The 24414-nt window shown below is 53.1% G+C and overlaps 2 protein-coding genes across 12 annotated transcripts in view; one reads left to right on the forward strand and one right to left on the reverse strand.

Moving 5' to 3' along the window:
- The window catches only part of CSTPP1 (centriolar satellite-associated tubulin polyglutamylase complex regulator 1), a 224398-nt gene extending 212416 nt beyond the window's left edge, over positions 1-11982 (forward strand). For 4 of the 10 annotated variants that reach the window (XM_035262612.3, XM_078340989.1, XM_078340990.1 and 1 more), the window contains 5 exons: positions 1944-2029; positions 3738-3930; positions 4515-4624; positions 8658-8721; positions 8972-9760. In XM_035262612.3, coding sequence (XP_035118503.1) covers positions 1944-2029; positions 3738-3930; positions 4515-4624; positions 8658-8721; positions 8972-9146 — 628 coding nt within the window. In that variant the 3' untranslated portion in view covers positions 9147-9760. Of the gene's footprint in view, positions 1-1943; positions 2030-3737; positions 3931-4514; positions 4625-8657; positions 8722-8940; positions 9761-11807 lie in introns of those variants that run through there. The other 6 variants (XM_035262614.3, XM_078340991.1, XM_078340992.1 and 3 more) reach the window with 3 other exon arrangements.
- A 33-nt stretch (positions 11983-12015) lies between these two features.
- ARFGAP2 (ARF GTPase activating protein 2) lies at positions 12016-23898 on the reverse strand. Of its 2 annotated transcripts, XM_009008041.3 has the most exons (17): positions 23801-23898; positions 23535-23653; positions 22883-22955; positions 22201-22332; positions 22031-22114; positions 21145-21226; positions 20832-20888; positions 20105-20146; positions 19694-19746; positions 19125-19261; positions 18887-19018; positions 15755-15883; positions 15542-15673; positions 14449-14575; positions 14198-14291; positions 13958-14076; positions 12016-13201 (listed from the first exon to the last, which is right to left on the reverse strand). In XM_009008041.3, the coding sequence occupies exons 1-17, from the start codon at positions 23870-23872 to the stop codon at positions 13181-13183; spliced, it is 1605 nt and encodes a 534-aa protein (XP_009006289.2). In that variant the 5' UTR covers positions 23873-23898; the 3' UTR covers positions 12016-13180. The 2 variants fall into 2 exon arrangements, with proteins under 2 accessions (XP_009006289.2, XP_002755270.3); XM_002755224.7 differs by lacking the exon at positions 20105-20146.
- Between the last annotated feature and the right edge of the window lie 516 nt (positions 23899-24414).

A 24414-nucleotide genomic window follows, 5' to 3' on the forward strand; every position in this document is an offset into this window, starting at 1 on the left:
TGAGTTATAAGAGGTGGGGTAAGCACTTGGCCTTTGGCACTTCTCTTAGTCCAGGAACTACTGATGGAGGAACCAGGGCACTCTCTGGTGGCCCTCAGTGGCATTGCTTCTTCCCACCCTCAGCCTTGAATTTTTTCCAGCTGGAATTTTAGTGTTGAATTCTGGTTAGTGGAGGCAGCAGTCTTTCTCCCCAAGAGGTACCTAACATGTAGGTAACAAGAAAGAAAATAAATTAGCCACAGAAACTAGGAGATAAAATGTTAGTGTTTCTGCTGTGTATCTTCATTTTCAAAGAGGCACTGTGGCCTCCTGGAAGGTGCCTGGCCTTTAGCGTCGAGCAGGCACCCCAGCTGTGTGTGCGACTTCGGCAGGTTGATCTCTCTGAGCCTCAGACTCTTCACGTGTAGAATGGAAATAAGACGACCCACCTGTAGGATTGTTGCAAGATAAAATGTAAGACCTTAACAGCCTGCCATGAGGTAGGCTCAGGAAATGGTACCACAATAAAGACTAGGCAGGAACCACTGTCTTCAGCCAGCTCACAGGCAAGAGGAGTGGCACCACAGTATCGCAGTCTCTTTGAAGCCCCCTCCCCAGCAGTGAGCAATCCTGGCTTTCTCTGAAGCTGATCCAGTTGCCAGTCTGGGGAACCTCTGACTCAGGGAAGTAGAGAGAGATTTAGAAAAATACCAGAAAGAGAGCCAAAAAAAAAAAACCATTTTTTTTGACAGGGTCTCGTTCTGTTGCCCAGGCTGGAGTGCAGTGGCGTGATCTCGGCTCACTGTAGCCTCCGCCTCCCGAGTTCAAGTGATTCTCCTGCCTTAGCCTTCTGAATAGCTGGGATTACAGGCACACACCACCACACCGGCTAATTTTTGTATTTGTAGTAGAGGTGGGGTTTCACCATGTTATCCAGGATGTGCTCAACTTCTGACCTCATGATCTGCCTGCTTCGGCCTCCAAAAGTGCTGGGATTACAGGCGTGAGCCACTGCATCCGGCCGAAAACAATTTTAAAAAAACAGTAAAGATAAAGCCAAAAGGGCCTGATCAGAAAGAGGCTGGGGGCCAACTCCACCCCAGCCAGCGATTGGTACCTGCCCGGCATGTAGTGGAGCCCAACAAGGGCTCCTTTCTGGACCTGAGCAGAGGATGAGCTTGGCCTTGGTCTGATCCCTTTCCAAGTCAGATGGCTTTCTTCCTGTAAGGCGGGTCCTCAGTGGGAGGGACTAGAGACAGGGAAACCATGGGTGGGCAGCCTGTTAAGGTGGACAGCGAGGAGGGGCAGGGCCGCTGTGGCAGCACAAGATGAGTGTGGTTTTGACCCTCTCAAGCACAGATTCCCCAGTAACTCTTTGCTCTCTCCCCTTGTCTGCCATCTGTGTCCCAGTGTGGAGGTGTCTGTCGCTGTTCTGGCCCTTTGGTAGCTTACTAAATCTCAGTACCACTTGCCAAGACCCTTTAAACCCCTTGGCTGTTCTTTTTGCCTTTTCTGATCAGCTGTATTTATTCTGAACTAAATGGTCCTCACGGCAGAATGAAAGGATTTACTGCTTAAGTATATGAAAAGAAACCTTGGCTGCATTACAACTGCACCCTCTCCTCGCCGCCGCCTCCCCCCACCCCCACCATGCGCGATTTGCTAGCTGGTGCCGCAGAGACTGAACCGGGTGCCTGCTCTGGGTACAGTGTGGTCGGTTCAGTTAGGTGGTAGAGTCCAATTGATGGCGCAGTGAGGTGAGTGGGAGGAGCATGCTTTTGGAAGCCTTCTCCTAAATGTCCTACTGCCCCGCGGAGACTGGGGACGGGGGTGGGTGCGGGTGGGGGCAGGAACAGCTTGCCCTCTCTCCCCCGTCACTTTTTCCTTCCTCCCCCTCTCTCCCTCCCCTCCTTAAACCGCCCCCCCACCACCGCATTCTCTCAGATTCTCTCTTTCCCCTTCAGGATTGTGCTCATGGACGACGCCATGGACTGCTTGATGTCTTTCTCAGATTTCCTTTTTGCCTTCCAGATCCAGTTTTACTACTCAGGTGAGAGTTCTCCAGGCCCCATGTGGCTCCACATAGGACCATGTCTCCCTGACCCGCCCTGCTGCCCTCCCCATCTGTGTGCCTGGCACACACGTTTCTCTTCCCCACTGCCCTCGGGGGTGTGCTTCACTGCAGGTCGCTAACAGGATGTCTAGCGTTCAGTGGTGGTCACAAGCAAGATTCAGTCAGCAGAGCTGACTTCCTCAGCCTCCCGAAGACACTGAAAACCACAGTGCTTTCAGTCAGCAACACAACAATTCAGTTTAAGTGATAATGACATTAACAACATCCACTGCATCCACAGCATTCACTGCTTACTGAAAACTACGTCCCAGGCGCAGTGCTGACTTTAATCTTGACAACAACCTTGAGAGACCGTCCTTTCAGAGATAAGCTTACAGAAGTAGGTAGCCAAAGTCATGCGGCTCGTGAGCGGTAGAGACCAGACCTGAAGGCTGACTCCAAAGCCGGGGTTCTCAGCCTCGCTGCTGTTTTACTGCCTTCAAGGGTCTCTCCCTTGGCAGTCGATCATGCATTTGGGTGCACATTCTCCTCCACCCCACAGCTTTAAAAAAGTACACACCAGTCCTTCGTCACACTCCCACCCTGCTCCCCAATTCACACCACCTGCACCCTTAGGTCTTCTCTGGGATCGGAATAAATATAGACAAATATTAGTATACACCAGCTCACACACAGATACATCAAATAGAATGCTGGTTTACAAACTGCTGACTGTGTTCATGAACAAACTTGTTTGAAATGGGCTCTTTCAGTAAACAGAAGGCTGGGGTGGCCTTCCTGCCAACTGGTGGCCCCAGTCAGCCCTGGCCCCACTTGGACCCCACATTCTGTTTACTTGATGGCAGCCCAAGGGCTGTGCAGTCAGGGGCTGGAGCCTGGGGTGTCGACACCTGCTCCCAGCAGCGCCCGTCATTTCCCATTTCTCCAAAGCTCTTGGGCCCTAGAGAAGGAGCAGCCATGTCTGGGAGAACATCTTCCCCTCACTGCCTTCCCAGCCCTCTTCTTGGAGTGCTCCCAGAGGGATGGGACAGCCAGCACACTGGGCCGGGGGCATCACTGACACTGCACAGCAGTGTGTGTTAGAGATGAGCTGGGCCATAAGTCAGCAGTTCTAACAATGGCTCAACTACAGAATGTGAAAACCATTTCAGATGCCTGGTTCATCAGCAGCTTGTGGCTTTCTCTGTTCCTTGCTGCTATTCTAACACACTTTCTTGAGGTAGAGAGGCAGGTGCCCGCACACGATGGGGCTTACCAGCGGGAGCACACACAAGTTCACTCCTCCAGAAAATATTTATGGCCGTAATAGGTGCCAAGCACAGTGCTAGGCCAGGAGAGGCCCACAAGGCGTGACCCTGCCTTTGTGCATTCCAGCAAGGAGACAGATTAGACACATGATGACACAGAAAACTCCCCCCTGGCTAAGTGCTATGAAAGTGCAGTGGTGGGTCTCACCTGGTCTAGGAAGCACTAAGCAGAGGATGGGACATTTGAGCTAAAACACAGGTTAGTGTCATCTCTCATCAATGTGCTGTCAAACAAGCTTGAGGACTTCTGCTCTCAGCACACCGTGCCCTGAGCCCTGAGGCTGCTGTGGGACGGAGCTGGCAGAGAGGGGAGGACACAGAGAAGGGACAGAACGTGTCCTCCCTGCCTGAGCTGTCCCCCACCCCCGTGGTTCCAGAATTTCTGGACAGTGTGGCCACCATCTATCAGGACCTGCTGTCGGGCAAGAATCCCAATACAGTGATCGTGCCCACGTCCAGCGGGCAGCACCGCCAGCGACCTGCCTTGGGCGAGGCCGGCATGCTGGAGGGTGTGGAGGCATCGCTGTTCTGCCAGTGTCTGGAAAACCTGTGTGACCGGCACAAGTACAGGTGAGGAGTGGGCACGCGGCCCCCAGCCCCAGGAACCTCAGACTGCTGCAGCGGAACAGAGCTCTGCAAGATGCTGTGCCCAGCCCAGGGCCTGGAGGGCCCTTGCCACTCATAATGCAGCCGTGCCATTTGCCCCCAATCAGTTGTTGACTGAAAGGCTCCCAAGTGGCCCACTTCAAAAGGACTGCTTTCACTTGTGCAAGACCAGTGTAGATGACCAGTTTACTGAGTGACAGACTGGCCTTAACAATTTAGAGAGCAGGAGAGAGCCCTCCTTGCATAAAACTTTCCTGCACAGGGAGATGGGTAATGTGCCCGGTGTGTTCCCTTAGGGACCGAGCAGTGGGTTTGGTTTCCTGTAGACGTTTCCCCGAGTTACCACCACTCCTGCCATGCGGGTGAAAGCATCCGTTAGTGAACGACGGTCCCTCCTGACCACAGTAAAGGCCTGATCCCTCAGGACCTTGGGGCTCCCAAGGCAGGTCCCTAGCTTGGCTGCGGGTATCCTCGTGAGCCTGGAAGTGTGGATGCAGAGGTGGCCCTGAGCCTGGCTAGTCTCTGAATCTGGCATCTCTCCTTCTTAGCTGCCCACCCCCAGCCCTTGTCAAAGAGGTCCTAAGCAACGTCCAGAGACTGACCTTCTACGGATTCCTCATGGCTCTCTCCAAGCACCATGGAATCAACCAAGCCCTCGGTAAGCCAGAGCCAGCAGCGGTCAGCCTCTCCTACCACACAGCACACGGAGCAGCTGGTCTCTGTTGGCTGCATGGCTCCACGGGGAAGGGGCATCACCATCTCAGCCTTGACTTCCCAGGGCCAGACCCAGTCCCAGGGAGCGGGAACACGCATGACAAAACACAGCTCTGACACATTCCCGTGGTAAGAGACAGCCTTCGTGCCTGTGGCCCTGCCCCAGCATGAAGCTGCCTCCCCAAAGCAAAGGCGCTGCGCCCAGCTCCTCCTCGTAGAGTCCCCAGCCCTGCTTTGGGGAGCGGCCTGCCCAGTAGGGCAGACACAGGACTGTTTACTCAGTGGTGCTGGAGATTATGTAACAAAGAGACCTGAATCCCATTTACAAACAGGGCAGAGGTGTGTCTCGGGAGACCTTTTTTCCAAGCTGAAAAAAAGAAATCTGATTAATCTGAAAGGGAGGAAAAACAATGGGGGTAGCTTGCAGTGGTAGTTTTTCCTGCCTGCTGTTTTTTTCACTGAGCCTTCTCTGCCTGCCCTCCTGTTCCCCCTCCCACAGCCACGGCTATCCTAAGGGAAGCGCCAGCAAGCCTCCATTCTACTAGAGTTTAAGGAGTTTTGTTTTTGTTTTTGAGACAGTCTCACCTTGTTGCCCAGGCTAGAGTGCTGTGGTGTAATCTGACCTTCTGGGCTCAAGTGATACGCCCACCTCAGCCTACCTAGTAGCTGGGACTCCAGGCATACGCAACCATTCAGGAAAATTTTTGGGTTTTTGTAGAGTCTGGGTTTTACCATGTTGCCCAGGCTGGTTTCAAACCCCTGGGTTCAAGGGATCCCCTCACCTTGGCCTCCCAAAGTGCTGGGATGACAGTTGGGAGCCATTGCGCCCAGCAAGAGGTTACTTTTTTGTGTCTCGAGAGTTCCTCCTGCTGTGCTTGGGATCCCAGGTGCCTGAGTCTCAAAGAAGATACATGGCATCCCCCTTCCTCTTGCCAGTTGAGGGAATGGGATCAAGGGAAGGAAAGTTAACATTCACTAAATGCCAACCACAGCAGGCTAAGCACTGTGCTGGATGCTTTATATTTTTTATCTTACACAGTATACAGTCAATCAGGGGATGCTGTGGGATACACAAGCACAAACCCCACCAGGCTGAACTGCATGCCACTTGCAGCCTCGTTATTCTGAGTTGGTGTTTGAGGCACACACGTCTGGGGAGCCCTCAACTAACTGAGATGGGTAGCTGAGGTCACCTGCTGGACTAGGACTAGAAAGGAGGCAAAAGACAGGCCAGGCGCAGTCGCTCACACCTGTAATCCCAGTGCTTTGAGAGGCTGAGGCAGGCAGATCACCTGAGGTCAGGAGTTCAAGACTATCCTGGCCAACATGGTGAAAGCCCGTTGCTACTAAAAATACAAAAATTAGCCGGGTGTGGTGGCACTCACCTGTAATCCCAGCTACTCCGGAGCTGAGGCACGAGAATTGCTTGAGCCTGGGAGGCAGCAGTTGCAGTGAGTGGAGATCACGCCATTGCACCCCACTCTGGATGACAGAGCAAGGCTCTGTCTCATAAAAGAAAAAAAAAGGGGGCAGAAGAGCCCGGAAACAAGAGTAAGAGGGAGGCGGGTGGGATCTGCCCCCACACTCTTTCATACTCCGAATTAAGACCACCCTTCCTTCCCACCAACAGCCGCCACTAGGAAGAAGAAGGAAAAGCCAATTAGCAACTGGGTCACAGCCTGGACTAACCTCATCCCTTTTCTAAAGGCCTTTAAAAAGGACACTGCCAGCCGTGCGCGGTGGCTCATGCCTGGTGGCTCATGCCTGTAATCCTAGCACTTTGGGAGGCTGAGGCGGGCAGATCACAAGGTCAGGAGCTCCAGACCAGCCTGGCCAACATAGTGAAACCCCATCTCTACTAAAAATACAAAAAATTAGCTGGGCCTGGTGGTGGGCACCTGTAATACCAGCTACTTGGGAGGCTAAGGCAAGAGAATTGCTTGAATCTGTGAGGCGGAGGTTGCAGTGAGCCAAGATTGTGCTATTGCACTCCAGCTTGGGTGACAGTGTGAAACTCCATCTCAAAAAAGGACACAGGCCAGGCACAGTGGCTCATGCCTGTAATCCCAGCACTTTGGGAGGTCAAGGTGGGCAGATCACCTGAGGTCGGGAGTTTGAGACCAGCCTGACCAACATGGAGAAACCCTGTCTCTACTAAAGAATTAGCTGGGCATGGTGGCGCATGTCTGTAATCCCAGCTACTTGGGAGGCTGATGCAGGAGAATCACTTGAACCCGGGAGGCAGAGGTTGTGGTGAGCTGAGGTCGCACTCCAGCCTGGGCAACAAGGGCAAAACTCCATTTCTAAATAAACAAACATAAAAAGGACACGGCCAGGCTCATGCCTATAATCCCAGCACTTTGGGAGGCCGAGGTGGGTGGATCACAAGGTCAGGAGTTTGAGAGCAGCCTGGCCAATATGGTGAAGCCCCGTCTCTACTAAAAATACAAAAATTAGCCTGACGTGGTGGCAGGCAGCTACAGTCCCAGCTACTTGGGAGGCCAAGGTGGAAGAATCACCTGAACCCAGGTGGTAGAGGTTGCAGTGAGCCAAGATTGTGCCACTGCACTCAAGCCTGGGCAACAGAACGAGACTCTGTCTCAAAAATAAATAAATAAATAGGACACTTAATAGCCAGACATGGTGGCTCCACCATAATCCCAGCATTTTGGGAAGGTGAGGCAAGAGAATCACTTGAGCCCCCGAGTTCACAACCAGCCTGGGCAATATAGGGAGAACTCCATCTCTTAAGAAAAATTAGCTGGGTGTGGTGGCACATACCACTGGTCTCAGCTACTCAGGAGGTTGAGGTGGGACGATTACTTGGGCCTGGGAGATCGAGGCTGCAGTGAGCCAAGTGAGCCATAATCACACTCCAGCCTGGGTGACAAAGCAAGACTCTGTCTTTAAAAAAAAAAAAAAAAAAAGGCACTCTCCCTCTCTCTCATTAAACCACTTTTTTTTTTTTTTAGATGTAGTTTTGCTCTTGTCTGTCACCCAGGCTGGAGTGCAATGGCATGATCTTGGCTCACTGCAACCTCCACCTCCTGGTTTCAAGTGATTCTCCTGCCTCAGCCTCCGGAGTAGCTGGGATTACAAGCGCCCACCACCACTCCCAGCTAATTTTTTGTATTTTTTATTAAATATGGGGTTTCTCCATATTGATCAGGCTGGTCTTGAACTCCTGACCTCAGGTGATCCACCCGCCTCAGCCTCCCAAAGTGCTGGGATTTCAGGCATGAGCCGCATCTGGCCTCATTTAGCCACTTTTACTGAGCACTAACATTGGATGGCTGGGTGGAATGGGAGACAGAAAGAAGCATGTGATCTCGGGCCTCACCTGTATCTCCAGCATATGAAATAGAAATCTGGAGACACACTGGTTGAGACCAGTCATGGAGAAGGTCAGCCCTGTTCCCTTAGTCCCCAGGGCGCCCTCCAGATGAGAGGGTCCCATCGGATGTAGTTTGAACAACACAACTTAGTGCAAGAGGTGCCAGGAGGCATCTGAAAAAGATTTGGTCAAACTGGAAACCGGCCTATGCCAGGTGGGTGATTCTGGTCCTGACCCAGCCTTCTCTTGCCCCTGAGATGCACCTTGGAGGAGCAGAGGCAGCATTTTTTTTTTTTTTTTTTACCATCTGTCTCCAAAGTGGGGTCACCTTGATTGTTGCACCAGGTCACAACCACCACCTGCCTTAAAAGAGGATCACGTTTGTTTGGGGATGTCTCCTTGGCTGTGGTCTCTGCCCCAGGAGGGGAAAGTAGGCATTAGGATTCAATAAATGTATCCAGCGGCAACCAGGACCTTCCTGCTCTGCCACTGTTCTTTGGCCCCTCTAGCAGTCCTCAGATCTTCAGATCAGCCCTCCCAGGGTCAGCAGGACAGGTAGCCGTGAAGGTGAGGGGCCTGGTGGCATCTGTCACCTAGCTGAGGGGCCATCAGATTAACTATTGTGCTCCCAATGATCTCCTAGGAGCTTTGCCTGACAAGGGGGATCTGATGCATGACCCAGCCATGGACGAGGAGCTGGAACGGCTGTAAGTGTCAAGTGGGAAGATGCTGCCCCCTTGTGGGGGCCGGGTGGGTCGGACATGGCTGTGCCCCATCTGGGGCCAACAGCACTTGCCTGTCATCCTGCATCGGCCAGGGTAGGGTGTGGAGGCCTGAGATGTCCCTCCCTCTGAGTCTTTTGGGGGCTGCAGCCCAGGGGTTCCCCTAGTTTAAGAATGAGCATGGAGGTCCTGCTCTCTGGACAGGAGGACTCTCCAGGCTTCTTCCCTTCTTCAGGCTGGCCCAGGTCCCAGGCCTGGTCAACTCAGTCACAGCCAGTCCAGAGACCAGTTGCCTACCTTCCCGGACCCCTCCCCGGGTTGGCTCCCCCTGGAGACCCCTCCATCATTCCCGAAAAGTGGATGGAGAGAGTGATGGCTCCACCGAAGAGACAGATGAGTCGGAGACTTGAGGAGTCTGAAGGGTCCTGCCCGCAGCACCCTGTACCTGCTCCCACCCAGCCCTTGGCACACCCACCCAGCCTCCTCTCCAGCACTTTGCTGTGCTGCCTTCTGCTGCTGACAAGGCGAATAACAGCCCCAAGACCTGCCAGAGGGGCTCTGATGAGCAACCCAGCCAGTGGCCCGGAAGCTGAACCGCCTGCTCTCCCTGGCCCTGTCAGCCTGTGAACTCCACTCAGGCCCCAGGCTGACAGACTGTGCTGAAGCCACCTTTTCACTAGGAAGGGGACTCAGCCGTAGCCTGTTAGTCCTGCTAACCTCTTAAGAAGAGCAGTCTCTTCTGAGCCATCCTCTGCTGGTTCCCTGATAAGGTTCATCTCCTCACAGCCACTCCAGTAAGGGGAGAACCCACATAGCCACGCAGGGCCTTGCACCATCAAGGGTGACACCTGTGACACAAGTACCAGGAGGACGTGGCCGCTGCGACCTTCTGCTGGAGAACAGCCACTAGCCTTGGTAGGACGGAGAAGGGTGGGCAAGGCAATTTCACCTGCAAAAACTGCTTCAAGTCCCCTTTGTGTCTAATAGCTAAACGTGAAACGAATAAAGTCCCTCATGTCTGGTACGTGGTGAGTCTAAAACTCCCAGACTCGGGGGAGAAGGGAAAGGGGGAGTTTGGATTTCCGGTGCTTTTCTGGCAAGACTAGGAGGTAGGGGCCAGTGGCCCACTCAGGCCTGGGACCTGCCTCAGATAATGGGCAGAGGGGTCTAGCTTCTCCCAAGAGCAGCCTTCCATAGAAGAGGTGCTCACAGCTGGAACAGCCTTTAGGAAACAAGTTCGGAGGGTTCAAGGCCAGGTTTCCATAACTTTGAAGACTGTGGCCACAAAGGGTTAATACTGCATAGCCTCTGAGCCAGAGTTTCAGTCAACACTTGCCAAGCAACTGCTTGGGGTTAGGGCAGTGGCACGCAGCTGTGAGACACAAGCCTGGGGTAGACACATCCCAGCCAGGATGGGAGGTAGGTAAGGACAAGTCGTCTTCAACTTCTTTGGATTGAGGTCTGCGGGGCAGGGGGGGGCGGGGCGGTGGCTCCGGAAAGCCAAACCCACCCAGAGGCCCAAGCAGAACAGGGCTGCATGTCACCACTGCTAGGCATACCCATTGCCCTGGCCTCATCCCTACCCAGAATGGATCATTACAGGAACTGCCTCCCAAAGCCCTGCAGGGCTGAGGCCAGGAAGGAACATTCCAGCCCCTAAGAAGCTTCAGGGTGTGGTGGCTCATTGCCTGTAATCCCAGCACTTTGGCAGGCCAAGGTGGGCCAACTGCTTGAGCCCAGGAGTTCAAGCCCACCCTGGGCAACATAGAGAGACACTATCTCTACAAAACAAAAAATTATCCAGGCATGGTAGCTTGCACCTGTAGTCCCAGATACTTGGGAGGCTGAGGTGGGAGGATCACTTGAGCCCAGGAGGTTGAGGCTGCAGTGAGCCGTGATCATGCCACTGCACTCCAGCCTGAATGACAGAATGAGACCCTTTCTTTTAAAAAAATGCTCGGGCTGTGTGATGAGCTCTCTAGGCCCACAGTGATCTACAGCCCGTAAGAGACGGTTCTCAAATCCTGGTGTCCTCAGACTCAGTGACACCTATTGACAATGCACATTACAAAGCTGTATGAGTCCCAAACCTACACGCTGCAAATCCGTGGTTTAGGATTTGCGGCATAGGTTTCCTTCTACCCATCCTTTCTAATAATCCACTTCCCAGCCCAGTGGTCTGTAACTACCGTAAGGGCTCTTCAGGTGGCACAGAGATGTTTCAGAAGCCCCAAGGGAAAGGAGTGGCCAAGCTAAGGGTTTACACACAAATACATCTTTTCTTCATGAATTTAAAGGGTCCCATTAAAGTCTGTGTTTATGTATGTACATATATACTTTTTTTTTTTTTTGAGACTGAGTTTCACTCTTGTTACCCAGGCTGGAGTGCAATGGCGCGATCTCGGCTCACCGCAACCTCCGCCTCCTGGGTTCAGGCAATTCTCCTGCCTCAGCCTCCTGAGTAGCTGGGATCACAGGCACATGCCACCATACCCAGCTAACTTTTTGTATTTTTAGTAGAGACGGGGTTTCACCATGTTGACCAGGATGGTCTCGATCTCCTGACCTCGTGATCCACCCGCCTCAGCCTCCCAAAGTGCTGGGATTACAGGCTTGAGCCACTGTGCCCGGCCTTATACTTTTTTTTTTTTTTGAGAGTCTCACTCTGTCACCCAGGCTGGAGTGCAGTGGCATGATCTGGGCTCACTGCAACCTCCTCCTTCCGGGTTCAACCGACTCTCATGCTTCAGCCTCCCAAGTAGCTGGGATTACAGGCGTGTGCCACCATGCCTGGCTAATTTTTGTACTTTTAGTAGAAACAGGGTTTAGCTATGTTGGCCAGGCTGGTTTTGAATTCCTGGCCTCAAGTGATCCACTTGCCTTACCTCCCAAAGCGTTGGAGTGACAGGCGTGAGCCACCATACCCAGCCTTAAATCAGCTCCACTGAAACCCATCCCCAGTCAAGCCTACTGCTGTGACAAGGGGCAGGGCTGCTGAGGTTGCTTGTCTGCCCCCAGCCAATGAGTTAAAGGGCCAACTAATGCCAGCTCTTTTCCTCTGCGTGCCACAGGGTGGTGAGGTCGAGGCTGCACTGGACCTCACAGCAGCACAGAGCCAAGGAGCCAGGGGCCTTTGGCTTTCAGAGGAGAGAGAAGCAGGAGGCCCTGGAGAGAATGCCCTCAGCTTTGGTACTGACGCCCTACCATTACCAGTGGGAGCCCCGAGAGTGAGGCCAAGGGCCAGCCCTGTGCAGGGAGGCAGGATCCAGAGGACACTGCTTCACTCAGACCAACAGGGAGCCAGGCCCTGCAGGGGTTTTATTTTGACACCACTTTGTTTCAATACAAACAGTCCAGAAAGAAAGTCATGTCCCTCTGGGGGCGGAGCAAGGGGGAAGAGTGGTCTGTGTTGCTTGGGAGCCCAACCTACAACCCAAAGGTGGGGGCTGGGCCGAGACCGCCAGCGCAGCAGAAGATGGCACCAAGAATGACAGTGCATGGCTCAGCTCCCCGAGGGTGAGGCCCGCAAGCTCTCACTGGCAGGTGCTGTCCAGGCCCCCAAGCCCAGAATGATGCAGCGGAAGGAGCTGCGCCCCGGGAGCCTGCCTCTGCCCCTCACAGTCTGCTTCCCTGGCTAGCATCAGCTCACAGCATCCAGAGTTGACACAGAGCAGACCAGACCCTCCATGGCCACCAACTAGGGGAAGAAGGGACACAATGTCACAGAGGGTCCTGTGGCCCACAGTAGATGGTACAGAAGGACCCTGAGACTCCTGGAAATCATCTTCCAAGTGCTTAATGTAGAAAGTGGTGGTGAGACGGGAGACCACTCAGGCCTCCAGTCTGATCCTGAATGAAACCTTTAGGTACCAGGTAAAGTTCCCAGCCCTTAGTAAAGCCCAGACAAAAGTCCTTCCCCTCCCTCACCCTCTCCTGGCACCCAGAAGAGGCTGCTGATGGCAGCGGCAACAAGTCCGCAGCCTCCTTCCCCAGAGGACGGATCTACAGTGAACTCTTTCCAGGCCTCCCCAGTTCCAGAGGATGGGGGCCCAAGCCCTTGAGCTAGAAGAACCCTAGAGCCAGCACAAAAGCCTTCTACCTTCCGTTTTCCCTACTTGTGGAAAGGCTGGACACAGAATAAGCCATCCTGGGGGAACCCCTCTCCCAGTGTGGCAGGACAAGTGAGCAGCAGCTGTGGGGGCAGGACAGAAGGACGAGGCGAACACACGGTTTGTGTGTGGGGTGAATAAGGGGCTCAGTCCACAGGCAGAGGACAAGGGCTGGTAATGACCATTCCCCTCACAGGTGGCCTCAAAGGCTACACCACACACACCACACAAAGTAACAAATCCTCCCCAGCTTTCACAAGGCAAGCATCCTCAGCCTGGGATCTGTGGAGTTCTTGCTGCCATCACCACCGTACGCCTGAGTCACAGAGCTCGGATCAGTAGGAACCGTAGCGATCCTGGGGGTGAGGGAAGAGAACAAAACAAAGTCAGAGGCTCTAAACTGCAGCAGCTTCCCGGCAAACACACTGCCTGCCCCAGCACGCACCCCACAGCAAGTCTGGGGAGGCAGGGGCTGCACAGCCGTTGAGGCGGGAGTCCACAGTGACAGCTGGGGCAGGGGCCACTCAGGCACCCAGCAAGGGGGAAGCCCTGCCTGACCTCAAAGAAGCTGGGAAGGGAAGAGAAAGAGCAGAACAGGTAACATGGCTGGGGAAGAGCATGCCAGACGCAGCAGCATCCTGGAGAGGCCTGGCCCTGGCGTGAAGCTGAAAGGAAGGAAACTGCCCTCCAAGAAAAGAAAATGCCTCTCTCTAGACTTTTTTTTTTTTTGAGACAGAGTTTCACTCTTGTTGCCCAGGCTGGAGTGCAGTGGTCTCATCTTGGCTCACTGCAACCTCCACCTATGGGTTCAAGCAATTCTCCTGTCTCAGCCTCCCGAGTAGCTGCGATTTCAGGTGCCCGCCATCATGCCCAGCTAATTTTGTATTTTTAGTAGAGATGGGATTTCCCCATGTTGTCAGTCTGGTCTCGCATTCCTGACCTCAGGTGATCCACCCATCTCAGCCTCCTGGTGCTGGGATTACAGGCATGAGCCACTGCCCTCTGCCGAAAATGCTCTAAGGCTGAGAGGGGCTGAGCAGTAGTAATGTCTCCATGTGGTGGCAAAGGGTGAACTGCCCAGCACTCCTCATTAGGTCCCACCCCAGCCTCACCTGCAAGGAATTCATCACACCATTGGCTAGCACAGCCATCTTCCCGGCCACAGACTTGACACCCTGCTTAAACTGGGCAATGTCCGCTGTAGGCAGCACGTTCCCCAGAGATACACTTCCTGTAAAAGCAAGGGCAGGGTGACCCCCAAGCCCAGCAGGAAGCTCTTTCCAGTCACAGGAGGGCCCTCCCACCCTGCTCCCAGGCCTCGCTTGGTGCCTGCCACCCCACCAGGGCCCTACCTGCTCCGTGAGCTCCGTCCATGTCCCCAAAGAGGTCTGAGGAGCTGATGGCACTGCTGCCTGAGAGCTGCTGCAGCCGAGACCTAGCCTCATACTGTGGTAAGGAAAAGGCCAGGCCTGGGGATCTCGAGGCTGAGAACCCAAGGACTCACACAGGCCAGGCCTGGTGCTATGAAGCCTAAAGCAGCAGCAGGGAGAAAGCTCATGCTTCTGCCCGCTGCCTCGGCCCCAGGGCAGACAACCCCACTTACCTCTGCATCCACCTCCCGCCCAAAGAACATGTCAGATGAGATGGCTTTGGCTCCTGCAAATTTCTGACGCGCCTCACTAGACTCGAGGCCTGTGCTCCGGCTCTCCACCTCCCTCCGGTTTGTGGCCCTGAAGGGAAGATGGGGAATATCTCAGGCTCCTCTCGTTACCATCAGGGAGGCAGAGGACAGAGATCAAAGGAAGTACCAGTGGCCTTTTGGAGATGGGTTACAGGGTCCCATTCTGTCTGTGGCTCTGTGACTCGGGCCCTCTCCCCTGCTGAGGAGCCTCCCTTCTCCACACTGAGGCCAAGATCCAGAGAGGTTTGAAACCTGCACTAGGCAGGGTGGAAAATGGTCTGCAGCAGCCTAGGCTCCTGCCCCACAGCACCACAGCTTCAGCAGCATTCAAGAGCCCACACAACTGCCACTACCCTATGCCTAGTGACAACTTGCCTGGTGCTACAGTGAGCATGTGTCGGTCTGCTTGGCTTTATACCTACTCGTCATAACTACGACTAGCAAAGTGCCCCGTTTACTCTCAAAAGCATCCTGGTGTGAAAAGGGAGATGGTCACTCTCATCTAGTGCTGATTTTGTGGACACTGGGCCAGTGTCCCCTTTTTACGTTCCCCTTTTATAACTAGATAACTCACAGATAATTTGTCAACTAAACATATCCCAGATGAAGATAGAGTAGGGTTTTTAAAAAATAAGTAAGAAGAGGGCTGGAGACATAAAACCCCTGAAAGGAAGTCAGGACTGAAGCATAAAATCAGGCCCCTCCTGCCAGAGAAACGGACCCAAAGCAAAAGAGCTGTGAGGCCCTCTGTGACGACAAAGCACAGCTCACACCAAACCCCTGACTGCTGCAGTGTCTAATGAGGCAGGCACCAGCCACGGATTAAATTACATTAGAAATTCCGTTCCTCAGTTGCACCAACCACCTTTTAAGGGCTCACAGCCACACAGTAGTGGCTACTATACTGAACACAGATAGACAAAACATTTCCACCATCACAGAAAGTTCTACTAGACAGTGCTGCCTTAGACTTCTCTACCTTCAGCTTGTTGAAAAAAAAAAAAGACCGGTCTACCTTTCCGAAATAGGCCGGATGCTTGAGACGGTCACTTCTGGCTCCTTCTCTACCCTGTCCACGCCCCAGGTAGCATCTGTATCCCAGCGGGAACCAAAGCTTTCTCCTAAGGAAAAGGGGTTGTCCTTGTACCTAGGGAGACAGTAGAGTCGGGCTCAGAGAAGCCCGACGAGGAACACAGCAGCCAAGTTTACAGCTTGACAACAGCCTTACTTGGGGGGTCCAGAGGCGAAAGTACCAACATCATCAAACAAGTCCAGCTGCGAGCGAGAAGATTTTGCACTCACTGGGGTTTCCTGCTCGATCACCTGCATCTCAGACAGCACGGAGTGGGAGACAGAGCTGTGCAGCAAAGCAGAGACCAGTCGGTAAGCGTTACCCATGACACCAGTGGGTAAGCATTAGCATCACCGCACAAAAGACAACGCCCAGCTGCTGGGTTCTCCTTCACAAGCGTCACCCAGAGCCTTCTGTCCTTAACCAAGTGCAGGGCTGGGCCAGACCCCAGCAGAAGGCCAGAAGCTGTGTGTGATGACCTGTGAAGCACACCTCAGAATTCTTTATATTAATCAGCTTTGTTTATTCAACATAGGAGCTCCCTAGCCAATAACAGTTTGCCTGTTAAAATTTTATTTTATTTGCTTATTTTTTTTTTTTTTGAGATAGATTCTCACTCTGTCACCCAGGCTGGAGTCCAGTGGCGTGATCTCAGCTCACTGCAACCACTGTCTCCCAGGTTCTGAAGCAGTTCTCATGCTTCAGCCTCCTGAGTAGCTGGGACTACAGGTGCACGTTACCCCACTCAGCTAATTTTTTGTGTGTTTTTCTTCAGTAGAGACAGGGTTTGGCTGCATTGCCCAGGCTGGTCTCAAACTCCTGAGCTCAGACAATCCACTCGCCTTGGCCTCCCAAAGTGCTAGGATTACAGGCATCAGCCACCATGCCCGGCCCATATTTTAATTTTAATAATGTGCACCCGATCACAGTGTTCTCTGTCCTCAACTCCCTGCCTTGTGCACCACGAACCCCATCCTTCACTTAGATGCACACAGCAAAGAAAAGAATGAAAAAATGCCCCAGAACCAGGGAAATGAGCATGACTACATCAAAGGATAAGTTCTTCATCATCCTATTATTTAAAAAAATAAAAAAGGTAGGCCAGGCACAGTGGCTCAAGCCTGTAATCTCAGCACTTTGGGAGGCCGAGGCGGGTGGATCACGAGGTCAAGAGATCAAGACCATCCTGGTCAACATGGTAAAACCCCATCTCTACTAAAAATACAAAAAATTAGCTGGGGATGGTGGTGCGTGCCTATAATCCCAGCTACTCAGGAAAGCTGAGGCAGGAGAATTGCCTGAACCCAGGAGGCAGAGGTTGCAGTGAGCCGAGATCGCGCCATTGCACTCCAGCCTGGGTAACAAGAACGAAACTCCATCTCAAAAAAAAAAAAAAAAAGGCATCTCAAAGCACAAAGCTGGCCTATGCACTAAGACCTAGAATTGCTGTCTGGTTTCTCAAAGAAAAGGTGTCTAGGGTTGGCAGGCAGTACAACTCTTGATGCCTCTCTCTCCTCTGTCAGTCTCCACAAGGACACTTTATGGATTAATTTGATTTAAATAAATTCATTTAAAAATATCTATAACTTTTTTTGTAAGAACCCCAACAAATAAATATTTTGCAATAGGGCTTTAAATAGGGTGAGCTGGGTTTAAGTAAACAATTCTGTTGCACTGATGAGAAACTGTTCATATACGTCAACCCAGTTAGTCATCCTTAACCCAACCAGTCACCCCTTAACCCAGTCAGTCACCCCTCAACCCAGCCAGTCATCCCTCAACCCAGTCATTCCTTAGCCCAGTCATCCCTATGTGACTGAAGCAGGAAAAGAAAGGAGTCTCAACATCCTTTCAAGTTAAAATTTTATACTTTGGCTGGGCAGTAGCTCACACCTGTAATCCCAGCACTATGGGAGGCCAAGACGGGCAGATCATTTGAAGCTAGCAGTTTGAGACCAGCCTGGCCAACATGGTGAAATCCGATATCTACTAAAACATAAAAACTAGCTGGGCGTGGTGGCATGTGCCTTAGCTACTTGGGAGGCTAAGGCAGCAGTATCTCTTGAACCTGGGAGGCAGAAGCTGCAGTGAGCCAGGATCACCACTGAACTCTGGCCTGGATAACAAAGACTTCATTTAAAAAAAAAAAAAAAAGTTTTGCTGATTAACTATGGATTATGCTAGCAGCACACAGAATAAAAGGAAATAAAATATTGGCTCAGCCAGGTGCAGTGGCTCATGCCTGTAATCCCAACATTTTGGGAGGCCGAGGCAGGCAGATCACTTGAAGTCAGGAGTTCGAGACTGGCCTGGCCAACATGGCGAAACCCTGTCTCTACTAAAAATACAAAAATTAGCCAGGTGTGTGGTGGTGGGCACCTATAATTAGCTACTCAGGAGGCTGAGGTAGGAGAGTCACTTGAACCAGGGAGGTGGAGGTTGCAGTGAGCCGAGATCATGCCATTGCACTCCAGCCTGGGTGACAGAGCCTGACTTTGTCTCAAAAACAAAAACAAAAAAACACATAGCAGCCAGGCATGGTGGCTCACACCTGTAATCCCAGCACTTTGGGAGGCCAAGGCAGGCAGATTGCTTAAGCCCGGAGTTCGAGACCAGGCTGGGCAACATGGCAAAACCCTGCCTCTACAAAAAAATACAAAAATTAGCTGGGTATGGTGGCTCCTGGCTGTCGTCCCAGCTATTCAGGAGGCTGAGGCAGAAGGATCACCTGAGACCAGAAGACAGAGGTTGCAGTGAGCCGAGATCACACCATTGCATTCCAGCCTAGGCAACAGAGCAAGAACTTGTCTCAAAAGAAAAAGAGAGAAAACCACAGCAAACCCAGTGGTTCTCAAACAGGAAGGATTCCGCCCACAGTGAGGGCATCTGAAATGTGAGGAGATATTTTAGGGTATTACAGGTAGCACAAATGGCATCTCTAGACAGGAATTAAGAATGACACTAGATGCACCGCAATTCTCAGGGAGGTCTTGAAAAATAAACCGTCCCACGATTCAAAGTGCGTTTAAGAAAAACCACCCTAGTCTCCTGAAGATACTGAAATAACACCCAATCGTGTTTCACTCACACACCTATTCACTCATTCAACTTACTAAGCACCTATCTACTGTGCCAAGCACTATATTAGGTACTTTAAGACAATAAGCCAAGTCATCTACTCAGACTTAGAGAAACAATAAGCCTAGAATCCCAAAATGCTGGGAAGGCCCCGCAACCGTTCCCAGAAAACAATGGTACTTCCCTGCCACACCCGTAGCTGAGCCTCACCTTCGAGATACCAAGCCCATGCCCAGCCTCTCTGCCTGCTCTCGCTTCTTCCCTTCCAGATTTTGTAGCTTTTTTTCCTCTTTCTTACGATCAATCTGGAGCTCCTGATAGGCCAGCCGCATGGATGCGACCCTTAGAGAGAACAAAGGTGTCAGCGCCCACCACCCATCCTGACCTGCCCAACCTACCCACCCCTCAAGCCCCACACGAGCCTGAGGCTCCGGCAGCAAACGCTCACATGGACTCCTCCGCCTGCCTCTTGGCATCGGCTGCCTGCTGCTCTCGGAGCTTCTCTGCCACCTGGGCCTGCCGTTCAATCTCGTTGAAGCTCTGGCTGCTCACCTTCTGGGCCCCTAGGCCTTTCTTGGCACCCAGCTGGGAAGAGAATCAGGTAAGGTGCTTTGCCAATCTCGCTCTCCTCCAATCCCTCCCAGGCTCAGGCACTCTAGCCACACCCCCAAGGAAAAGGCCCTTCTTAAAGTTTAGAGTAAAAAATAGAAGCCCAACCAGCATGTCCAAGACAACAGTGCTCCACTGGAGCTGGGCGTGGGTGGCTCACACAGCCCTGGCAGAGCCCAGGCCTGAGGATGGCAGTTAATGCTGACAGGGCCAAGTATGTGCCAAGCACTCCGCTAAGCACTAGATGTGCTCCATCTCACCGGCCCCTCCCAGCAGCCCTTGAAGATAGCAATTTTCAATTCGGAGAAGCACAGTGTCTTTACCAAAGTCATATAGCCAGTAACTGGTAAGGTCAAGGGGCGAACCCACGTAGCCTGTGCCCAGCTCCTAACCCCTCTCCCCACCTACCCCTTTCTTAGCTGTTGCTGGCTTCTTCTTGCCAATGATGGAGCTTTTCAGTTCTGCGTGAGAAAGTGGGTGGGTATAAGCTAAGACAAAGGCAGCTCAGAGGCAGCAGCTCAGTCCACACCATGCAGCTTCATGGCAAGAGCCCCTAAGAACAAATTCAGGCAAGGGAAGGCAAAGCTCCCACCACCAGCTCCAACCAGCGGTGTCCAAGCCGAAGACAGACGTGGCTGGGTATTTGCTGACGCCCAGCAGAGTGAGACAGAAACCTAGACCTGAAGCACCAGAGACACTCAAAGCCCCTGAACCAAAACAAAGACTGCAAGGCAGGGGCAAGATGGTGAGCACCAGGCTCAGCTCCTAAGGCAGGAAGCTGCGGGCAGGGGCCAGGGTCCCCAAGCAGCTGTCAGTTACCTCCGGCAGGAAGCGCCCCTTTAGCTGACAGACACATGGACTCTGGAGGAGAAACAGACTTGTGGCTAACAAGTGGCCCACCCCAGAGCCTCCACAGAGCTCCTAGGCCCAGCGGTCTCTATGAAGCCCTGCTTCACCAAGCCATGCCAGCCTTCTCATGGATCAGTCTGACAGTCACTCTGCTGCATTCCAGCCCCAACCCCCAAGAGTCAACAGAACAAACCGAGGTCAGCAATTGGACTGTTCACCCTGAACCAAGGCTGAAGGACACTAAGGAAAATGTAGAAAAGAGTTAAAGGACAGGCTGGGGGACTGGCTGAGAGACTGGCTGAGAAGGGTCAATGTCACCTGCAGCTATCAGCAGCTCAGAGCTGTCCCTCCACCCCAGGAAATGGGCCAGACAAGCCAGTCCTGCCTCACGGCCCAGGGATAGGTGTCCAGTCTCATGCTGGCCTCCCCAACACTTTGGCTAGACCCAGCCCCACACTCAGAGGCAGACCCCAGGCCTTATATACCAGCCCACCCGGATTTATCAATTCAAATGGCTTGGCTCTAAAATCAGTGTTGCAGCCACCATTTTAATCACAGTCCCCACTCCAGAGAGGTCAGACGGATGCTCAGTCTCCTGTGGCCTCAGTCCACACAGCCAGGCAGCAGGAGCTCTGAAAAGAACATTTGAGGTCCACCCTTTCCCAGCCACCCCATGCCCGCCCACTGCCATACTGACCCAGTGAGGCTTTGGGTGAGGTGCCAAGCAGGTCTGTGTTGGGGCCATGCTCTGGCTCTGTGGATGCAATGGTAGGAGTTAGAGATGAGGTTCCTAGCTTCCTGCAACCTCCCCTTGAAAGAAGTGATGGGACGAGAGTCAGTGGCTTTCCTCAGCTTGCCACCACTTCCTCCCAGGATTAAAATGAATCCCGGCCCCCCCCTCAAAGATACAGGAGGACCCTACTCCTATTCTCACAGCCAGATATCCCCTTACAAACCCCAACTCCTTTCCTAGGACCAGGGCACCTGGTTGGAATCTGGACTGAACTCACGTGCCAGGCCACTGCTTTCTGAAGACGACGCTGGCTGCTGGGTCCCTGAGGGCTCAGTGGCTGGTGCATCCCAGGAAGGGGGCTGAAAAGGAGGCCATATCACAGAAGTCTTGGTGAGCCGCTCCTGCTGTTAGGGAGCACCAAGACCTACAAGCACCTTGTGGGCCAGAGACCGTACTCCAAGCCCATGAGGAAAGGGACTGGAGAGTAGCAACTGTGATCTCAAACAAGATCTACTCACCGTGGAAGAGAGCAGGAAACAAGCAACCCCACCCCAAGCCCTTCACTAATAAGCCAGAGCCCATTCCCCTAACTGCCATCACCTAGGCAGGCACAGATCTAAAGGCTCCTCATATACAAATACATTTAATTATCACAATAACCCCTTCGAGAGAGCTACGTCTCCATTTTAGAAACTGAGGTTTTGACAGGTTGACTTGACCACCATCAGAGAAAAGCTGAGTAGAGAACAGGGACTGAAGCAGTCAGACTTCAGCACCCAGTGCCAATAAAGAAGCACCCTCAAAGGGGTGGGGCGGAGAGGAGGGAGTCCTTTCACTGTCCCCCAGCACAGTGCCTTTCTTATAGGAGAAGAATCCAGGAAAACGTTTTTGGGGCCCCAGACACCGCTTGAACCTTCAAGAAGCTGCTCCTCTTCCCCACCAGCCCAGTTTATAGGATGCTATTTCTAAGGAGGGCTATACTGCACCCCCATTTATGGAGGAGAAAACACCTGGGCCTACCCAGCAGGAGCAGTGGACTCCAGACATAGTGTCCCAGACATCACACCAAAGCAAATGGCATCTATGGCCATGATCACAGAAGGCCTTGACCTTGGTAAATAAACTGTCAAGAACTGGGAAAAACATTCCCTGTGGGCACTCACTTGAGTGTGTTCTGTGAAGAAATCAGAGTCCTTCTTCTCCGGGGAGTGACTAGGAACAGCACTACTCATGTTGTCTATCCAAAGCTAGAAAGGAGAAGGCAGCCCTGAAACACAGGGCTCTGAATATTCCTGCTCACCCTCCCGCCCCAGCCCCAAGAACAGGCACTTACATCAGTGCCGTGCCTAGCCAGGGCTGCACTCCCCAGCTGCCGGATCTTCTCCCGGTACATCTGGGCAGCTCGGCTATTGTATTTGGTGTTGGCATCACTGGCCGTGCATCCATGTTGGCGGAAAAAAGCCGTCTGGAGAACAAAGAGAGCAGCATGTGCTACAGGTGATTCTCAAGAAGGAAACGTGTTGGCTGTAGGAGGCATCCCCTTACCACAGCTGAGTTATTAACATCTTTACAGGATGATACATCCTATTGACACCAGTTTTTTGAGGTAAAGTTCCTCGAATTCCTGCAAAAAACACCTTGCAGCGTGCCATCCTCTGATATGACTGACATCCAGCCCTCACTGCACCCGGCCTGAGGACAGCATGCCATTCCCAGTCTCCCCATCCTTCGTCCAGGACAGGCCCATAAGACTCAATGACTGTGAAGACTCCAACCCCTGTGGCTTTTCCCCAAGAACACCTGCCCAGTTTAATTGGAATTTGAAACCCATTTAAGAGAAGCTGTAACCAGTTTCGAAGTTTTTGTTTTTTTTTTTTTTTTTTTAATAGCATACAGTGGGGTTACAAAACAGAGAACCCTCTGAACAGGGAAACTGAGACGACCTCTTAGGGAGTCATGCAAAGTTAGTACCCGGGCAGAAGAATAGAAGGTGGGAGAGGCAGAAGGAGCCTTACCGCATTGGCATTCCCGCCGACCTGCATACACCTCAGCTGGAACCAGTTCCAGTTGGAATCCAACTCTGTGGACCTGTGTACAAGCGCTGCGTCTCACCCACCAGCAGATACCAGGAGAGGGGTTTCCCTGGCCACCCGATACCTGTCATTTGGCCTCAGGCTGCTCTAAGCACCCAGGAAACAATCAGCCATCACCCCATTTCCTCCACACTATCCTGTCTTTGCTCTTCATTCATCTACTCCAAAGAGTACTAATTATGTCCCCAGATCCGAAAGGAGGTCACATTCTCAGGCATGCAAGCCTGGATTTGGCTTTCCCCTAAGGGATGATCACATTCTCACTAGAGACATACTGGGCCAACAACGTATCAGCAACAACAAGGTCAATGCCTCCTTTTCCCCGAAACTAACGCTCAGAATCTCAAGTTTGACCGTCAAAAAAAAAGAGTTTTGACCCAGAGGCGAAGACCGACCGCCTATGTGCCAAGCGGCCCACACAGGTGTTTCCCTCCGGCAGGAGGCTACCAGACCCTCGGCCCGGAGGCTTCCGAACACCGAATTCACAGCGGTCCAAGTCGAGACCGCCACTCTCTCTTGTCCACACAGCCCTGGCGGGCCAGGTGGAAACACAGCAACCGCGCGGAGACCCCACCTGATGAAGCTCAGATGGACGCCCAGGGAGCGGTGCACCCCGGAGCAGTCAATGCACAAGAAAACGCCATACGTGATGCTGGCCCAACTCGGATTCTTGGCGCCGCAATCGAAACAAGCCTGGGTGGAGGAGGCGATGAGCGAATGGTTAGGGGCCCCGAGTAAAGGCCGGACGCCGACAACCCAGAAAAACAGCCCACCTCCGTCCTTCTCCCTCCCTCAGGCCCCAGGGGAACGAGAGACTCCGCGCGCCCCCTGTTCACGCACCTTGTTGGTTGGAACTGCGCGAAGCCTCTTAAAAAGGGTCTGGATTTCGGTCTTACTCGGTTCCGCCGCCATTTTCTCTCCTTCCCAGACACAACAGCGACCGACGGGTCCCGCCGCAGGCCAATCCGCGGAGGGGAGGGCGGACTCGCCAGTGCCCCGGCCAACCGAGGGGTGCAGTGACTGGGGCATAATCTGGACCAATGGGCAGCAGGCGGGATAAGGGCGGGGACGTCAGCCGCGGCCGCAAGAATCAACGCCGTGCCGGGCCAATACGCAGCCGGGGAGGAGCGACGGCGCGCGGGCCAGCCCAAACCTCCTCGCGCGCCGCCCCAACGCCGGGATTCCCAGGTGGAGTCGCCCCCACGCGGCGTGAGCGGCGGAAGGCTTCGGGTGGGGACCCTCTCTACTCCAGCCAGTAACAGATCGGTGAGTAAGGAGTAACCGGCCGGGCGCGGTGGCTCAAGCCTGTAATCCCAGCACGCGTAGGCGGGTGGATCACGAGGTCAAGAGATCGAGACCATCCTGGTCAACATGGTGAAACCCTGTCTCTACTAAAACTACAAAAAATTAGCTGGGCATGGTGGCGCATGCCTGTAATCCCAGCTACTCAGGAG

This window comes from Callithrix jacchus, chromosome 10 (assembly GCF_049354715.1).
Source record: "Callithrix jacchus isolate 240 chromosome 10, calJac240_pri, whole genome shotgun sequence".
In the NCBI taxonomy this organism is placed as follows: Eukaryota; Metazoa; Chordata; class Mammalia; order Primates; family Cebidae; genus Callithrix; species Callithrix jacchus.